The sequence below is a fragment of the Polyergus mexicanus genome, unplaced genomic scaffold, assembly GCF_030449975.1.
Source record: "Polyergus mexicanus isolate NDT 795.1 unplaced genomic scaffold, iyPolMexi1.0 SCAF_7, whole genome shotgun sequence".
NCBI classification, from domain to species: Eukaryota; Metazoa; Arthropoda; class Insecta; order Hymenoptera; family Formicidae; genus Polyergus; species Polyergus mexicanus.
The window spans coordinates 6,480,706-6,487,653 of record NW_027223327.1 but is presented as its reverse complement, the minus strand read 5'-3'; the positions used below and the strand labels follow the sequence as shown (position 1 = coordinate 6,487,653).

The window sequence follows — 6,948 nt, the reverse complement described above, 5'->3', positions numbered from 1 at the left end:
ACAGCACGTACCATATAAAAAGTAGAAATATGTTTATAATTATAAGCTTTTTCATCTTCTTTTTCTAATTATAAGCGATTACAGCAAGAAATCACAGTTGTAACAGCCTTTTCTTAAATCTTCTTCTTCTTCTTCTTCTATTATGACTTCAGACTTCCCAAGGAATTATCTATACGCCAATCACTAGTTATGCTGTAACTATCAATGAATCATATAAGTAAGTCTTTCCTCACGGCGAAGCCGTGCAATAGACGAAATATCCTAGTATTATTTGAGAAAGCCAATGTTGGTATGTCCAGTGTAATGTCCAAAGCGATTTTACGCAGCTGAGTGATAAGCAGGTTCGAGTCTTCGTGTAGGTTTGGGCAGTGGAAGAAGATATGGTTCATATCCTAGAAAAGGTGCCCGCATGAGCATTCCGCAGTGTCAGAAATGTTTTTGTCAAATAGATGGCCCTTCGCTGTCGTATGGTAAGATCTCAATCTTGAGATGAAGGTGACAATAGGTCTAGTAAGATCCTCCCTAATATTCTTGTCGTTATACCACGGTGGCGCGAGAACGTCACGCACGTGATTGAAATATCTTTTCCCTTTATGAAGACTCTCGGTAAGAATTATATGTGATGCTCTGTCCTTAGATATGGCTTTAAACTTGGAATAGAGGTTGGTGTAATGGCATTTGCTAAGAAGGAAAATATCAGGAAGGCGTAAGGACTCCTTGGCCAGAGTATCCGCCCTCTCGTTGCCGGGGATGCCCCTATGACTGGGGATCCAAAAGAGATGCACTATCAGAGCTTGTTTGAAACATTCAGAGAGCAAGCTCCTGATTTTAAGAATTCCATGGTGAGTTATACCGGTGGACACCGGATTGTCCAGGCTAGACAGTACACTTAAAGAATCCGAAAAAACTACAGCTCTTCTAGTTTTCCGCTTCAGAACAGTACCAATCGCGTTTTGAATGGCGAATGCTTCCGCCTCAAAGATGGTGCAATTATTGTTTATTCTTTCTTTATGCTCCAAGTCGAGCTCCGGAGAACACAGCAAATCTAGCTATGTCATCCGATTCTGACCGAGATCCATCGGTATAAAATGAGGCATCATATTTTAAAGAGGATGTGAGGCGTTGGAAGGAGGAGGCTGGGTCAATGTCCGCCGCAGCGCGATGCCCTAGATTGGCGAATGCTTCCGCCTCAAAGATGGTGCAATTATTGTTTATTCTTTCTTTATGCTCCAAGTCGAGCTCCGGAGAACACAGCAAATCTAGCTATGTCATCCGATTCTGACCGAGATCCATCGGTATAAAATGAGGCATCATATTTTAAAGAGGATGTGAGGCGTTGGAAGGAGGAGGCTGGGTCAATGTCCGCCGCAGCGCGATGCCCTAGATCCATGTTAATTGCAGGGTCTAAATGTCTGCATTCGTACGGGAATTCGAGGTAACCCGGCAGATGAAAAGTGTCCATCTGCTCAAAGAGCTCGGCATGTGCAAAAAAGGTGTCAACCAGGAGGCAAATGCTTTCTCTCTCGGCAACCGGCAGGTCGCAGAGATCCACCATCAACCGCCTCAATGGGTGAGAACGCCTAGCCATGACCTTCGCCAGGAATCTCAGAGTGAGGCCCCGCCAACGTGCCTCCAGCGGGAACTCTCCGTTGATATCCAGAAGCACATTAGTGGGAGTGGTGGACATAAGACCGGAGACTGCTCTTAAAGCCGCATATTGTAGGCGACTGATTTTCAAATAAAGGATTTCATCCAGAGGATTAAAGGACTGGCATCCCCATTCTAATAAAGGTCTAATAAAGCCTTTATAAACATTAAGTAAGTTGGTGGGATGAGCGCCCCATCTGATACCTGTCATAGCTTTGAGGATGTTTAGTCTTGGCATGACTCGATTCCTTACGTGGTTAATATGTGCCTTCCAGTTGAGTTCGGGATCCAACACGACACCCAAGAAGCACGTCGCCGGCGAAAACTGTATGTTGCCATTGCCAACCTTAAGCTGGAAATTATGTTTCTTCATGAGTATACGAAGGTTACGTGGCCTGAGTGTTGAGAAGATAACGTAGCTTGACTTGGAGGGGGAGATATCAAGCCCCAGGTTTACAAAAAATTGATATAACTTTTTCAATGCATCGTTCATATGATCCCTGACAGACTCCAGCAGACTATCCGAGCAATATATAGCAATATCGTCCGCATAGAACAATATATTCACAGTATCAGGCAAGACCCTGTGTGACAAGGCGATGTATAGATTGAACAATATAGGGCTTAGGAGCCTTGAGGCAGACCGATGGTGGTGTCACGACACTGTAAATTAATGCCCGCAGCGTAGCCAATAAGATGTCTACGGAAAATCAATGCTTTAATAAATTTAAGAATTTTTGGGGGAAGCCCATATCTCGAGAGAAGCATTGTTAATATCTCCGGTCGAACCCTATCAAAAGCTCCCTCAATATCAAGAAATGCAGCACCGGTAAATCTGCGAGCTTTATTAGAGATGTGTATGCTTGTAGTCAGCATGGAGATGCTATCCGTGCAGGAAAGCCCCCTCCTAAAGCCAAACTGAGAGCTGCAGAAAAGCGAGCCCCTCTCTGCCCACCATTCAATTCTTTTGTGGATCAGCTTTTCGAAAACTTTTAATAAGTTGTTAGCTAGCGATATAGGTCTTAGAGAGTCCTTACGGCCAGGCTTCGGTATAAAGACCACAAAATACTCGTTCCATTGATGCGGGTATATACCCTTGTTAAACATTAAATTAAAAATTTTTAGGATGAGAAAATGGAGTATTTCCGGGAATTTTTTGATTATTTTGTTAGATATAAGATCCGGATCAGGTGAGGTTTTTATTTTCAGCGTAGTAATACCTTCGAAATATTCTTGTTTAGTGAATGGGGTGAGGAGGAACTCCTTGCTTCCATTATAGCCCACGTTAGGGAGGCCCGACACGAAATCCCGGATATCAAGCGCGGGTTCCGGGGTTAAGGGGGCCAGCTTATTAAAGGCGTCAATGAAAACGCTCTCCGAGATATGAGAATGAGGCAGGTTGTTAGAGTTTCTATTTACGAAGGACCTGATATATTTCCATACGGTTGTGATAGGCGTATTAATATCTAAGGAAGAGCAAAACTCTCGAAAAGCGAGTTTCTTTTTCCTGTTAAAAAATTTTGATGAGTATTTCCTGTATTCTAGAAGCTCTGATAAGTTACTTAATGATGGCAATGACTTAAATTTTCTAAAGATCTGATTCTTTTTTAAAATTATCCCCCTGCACTCTTCGTCCCACCACGCGGCAGGAGGCTTTCCCCTAATGTTGTTGGAGGGAAGCTTTTTTGCGCCGGCAGTTAAAAGTGCTAGATGTATAGCATTGATTAGGCTATCGTAGGCGTTATCCATATCCTTGCCGAGATCATGAGTCTGCTCTACATATTTAGAGCATTCTAATTGAAAAACAGGCCAATCTACCTTAGATATGGTGAAGGAAGGCCGACCGTAAGAAGGCCTTGTATGATTACTGGCAACAGAAATCATGATAGGAAAGTGGTCGCTACCATAATTATCTTCGAGAACACACCAGGAACACCTTGAGACGATAGAAGGAGAGACCAAGGTTATGTCCAAAGCGGAGGCGGTTGAAAGATCAGCAGAAGCCCACGTATGGCTTCCGTCATTGAGACAGGAAAGTTCAGCCGATAAGATAGCACCTTCCAGCTTACGTCCCTCCACATCAGGACCCAACTGTTCCGGCGACCATAGGGCACTCCTCCCGTTAAAATCTCCACACACTACGATCGGATCATAATTAGACAAGCAGCGAAAAACAGATTGCCAGGCATATGCTTCGGTATGCAAGCAGTTACTACCACGCGGTGGACTGTAAAGTGAACATACAAAGATGAACCTATCTGGTCTAAGCCATACTTTACCCAGTATATACCCTATCTTATTGCGATTACAAATGAGATTCATATCGTTGTCAGCAATTTGTGTAAATCTAAATCTCTTATCAACGAGTATGGCCACGCCTCCTCCGAGACGATTTCGATCTCGTGAATACAAGTCAAAATTATTAACACAGGGACGAAGATGTTCATCCAGTCTCGTTTCGCAAAGAGAGGCAATGTTGACATTATGTTTGTCCAGGAGAAAAACAAGTTCTGGCATTCTCCTTTGCATAGAGCGACAATTCCATTGCAGGATATTAATATTCATACTATAAATTGTATAGAAAGGGGTGATGTTATGCCAGTTGTCAAGAGTAGAGGGTATTCCTCAGAAGAAGAGCCCCCATTTGTGACAAGATATCTGTCTGTATGTTTTCAGCCACAGCAAACTTCTTTTGGCAATCACGGATCCAATCATTTAAAATTTCAGAATTAGGAGCAGGTACGTTACGATCGCCGGCCCGAGAAACGAGGGTTGAAATAGTGGGGCTCTTACGGTTAACTGTTTTATTACTTGAACAGTTGTTACTGTTTATGTCCTGTTTGAAGTTACAGGAAGTAGGACGGAAAAACGTGGGTGGGGATTTAATTACTGAGAACTCGAGTCCACGACTCTTGTGTTGTGCTCCAACTTCTTGACTCTTACGGATAGTAGATGGCTTAGCGAGTAAGCCATCTGAAGGAAACTGAGGTTTGACAAAACTAGGGAAACGTTTCACATTAACCTCCGAAGAGGGTATAGAAGAATTGAAATAGCTAGCGTTATTATCTCTAGACACCGCTTCCGCGTATGACTTTGGAAGAGCGTATGGGAGAAATTCCCCTAAAGTGGGAAGAGGATGCGAGCGGGTATAATTATCCCCGGCTTGTTGTGATTGGGGATCTGCTCTCTCCAGCATTGACATGGCTTCGGACTGTGAAATGCCATGAAACGCCATGAGCTTTTTTATTCGCCTCTGTTTTTGGAAAATGGGGCAGGAATTGGATGATGCCTCATGCACAGTTTCGTTATCTGGCAATTTATGCCTTTTACAATTGATGCATGACGGACTTTCGACCGTACACGACTCGTTAACGTTATTGCTGCTCTCATGAGATGATACAAGCTTACCGCAACGCTGGCACACTGCATTCCTGTCCGGAATTCGACAGAACTTGGCAACATGCCCAAATCGCTGGCATCTTTGGCATCTTCTGACCTTCTCAATGAATGGTGTCAAAAAGCACCTCTTTCCCATGTATATAACGCTGGGCGGGACTGATAGTGTTCTGAAACGTACAACATATGTGTCAGACTCTATATATTTAGTTGAGGAAATATTCTTGTTGTCTCGAGTACGAATAGGTTTTTTGAGTCTAACAGCCTCGAAAGGAGGCTGCCATAGAATGTTCCACTCCGGTGGTGGACGGACATTTTTAATTAGATCCTCTGGAGAGTCATCGCCATCAACGCCTCTTATTATGAATTGCTTTATGACTTTATAATTAGGCACGTATGCTATCCATGTCTCGGAGGGAAATATGTTATTAGATTTTTCGTTGAAAGTATCACAGAATTTATTCGCCGCGTTGCCATCAGGGAACGCTACCGAGAATTTATTCTTCCCTATTGTTTTTAAGTCGAAAGCGGACAAGAAATTAGCAATATGTCTATTTATACGTTTACCAAAAGCGATTATGCCGTACGTTCCGTTATTGGATGATAGGTTAGCGTTGAAAGTGTTATTGTCAAGGTTATCTATGTTATCTATCTTATCCTGTTTTTGTGTTGTTGTTTGTCTCGATGGCATCGGAATGTCGAGCCTGAGAGGGGGGAGGAGGCCTGGGGAGCATTTTTTCCATATGGATTATGAAAGGAGATTTAACATTTAGACCATACTTATTTTGCAAACGAGAGTCTGCAATACGAACAGAATCCAAAGAGGATCTCTTGGGAGGGAGAGGACTTCTTAATGCAGAAGGCTGGCTCCTCTTACGATTGCGATATATTATTTCGCGAAGTTGTTCTGCAACCTCATCTTCATGGCTCGTCCCTATGGACTGGGAAGCGTTTCGCGGAACGTTTTCAGGAGGACCATCTTCCTCCACCTCCATGTTTATGTGTATTATGTGTTGTAGATCTCGTATAATGTGCGTATGTGCGAATTAGTACGCAGTTTTCATCCTAGGACAATGGCCGAGGCCACACTTACGCGGCAATGTTAGATATTTCAGACCGGAAAGCTCGCTCGCACCAAACTATACATGCCCCGTCCAAGGGACGGGAAACCTTCAGCAGAATATCACACTCTCGGGACCAAACGATGGCCCGCAAATCTCCAAAGTAGCAAACTTTTGATTAGCACTAAGTCACAATGTTCTCTCGCCGAAAGAACAGACGGAAGTCCTCCTTTTCTTAAATATATCAACAGTCAGAATGTATGAATATTCAGATGCGATACGCTTGATCGAAATGTGCGCGAAAGAACTGTGCGCAAAAGAAATGTGCGCGAAAGAAATGTGCGCGAAAGAAATGTGCGCGAAAGAAATGTGCGCGAAAGAATTGTGCGCGAAAGAACTGTGCGCGAAAAAAATGTGCGCGAAAGAACTGTGCGCGAAAGAACTGTGCGCAAAAGAAACGTGCGCGAAAGAAATGTGCGCGAAAGAAATATGCGCGAAAGAACTGTGCGCGAAAGAAATGTGCGCAAAATAACTGTGCGCAAAAGAACTGTGCGCGAAAGAAATGTGCGCAAAAGAAATGTGTGCAAAAGAACTGTGCGCAAAAGAACTGTGTGCAAACGAACAGTAACAAACATTTATTTACCAAATGAAATTAATAATAAATGTCAAAAAATTTCAAAATTATACATGCATACATGCGTGTGTATGTATTTTAAATTATACAAAAATATGTGTTGTGTGCAAAAGCAACGTGTCCAATTGAACGGTGCGCAAATAACATGTGTCTAAACGAACCGTGCGCAATTGAAATGTGTCCAATCGAACGGTGCGCAACTTTATGTGT

The 6,948-nt window shown here is 43.1% G+C and overlaps 1 protein-coding gene across 1 annotated transcript; it reads right to left on the bottom strand.

Annotated features, from left to right (window-relative positions):
• Window positions 1-392: 392 nt before the first annotated feature.
• Window positions 393-2,020, bottom strand: LOC138934968 (uncharacterized). Its single transcript, XM_070299153.1, has 2 exons — window positions 1,284-2,020; window positions 393-876 (listed from the first exon to the last, which is right to left on the bottom strand). Exons 1-2 carry the CDS (start codon window positions 2,018-2,020, stop codon window positions 393-395), a joined length of 1,221 nt encoding a protein of 406 aa, XP_070155254.1.
• Window positions 2,021-6,948: the final 4,928 nt, after the last annotated feature.

Excerpts from the sequence above, each read along its gene's own strand:
- LOC138934968 (XM_070299153.1), bottom strand. The coding sequence starts at position 2,020 with ATGAAGAAACATAATTTCCAGCTTAAGGTTGGCAATGGCAACATACAG. Across the intron at positions 877-1,283 it reads TTTTATACCGATGGATCTCG|CCTGGACAATCCGGTGTCCA; the intron begins GTCAGAATCGGA and ends TGTACTGTCTAG.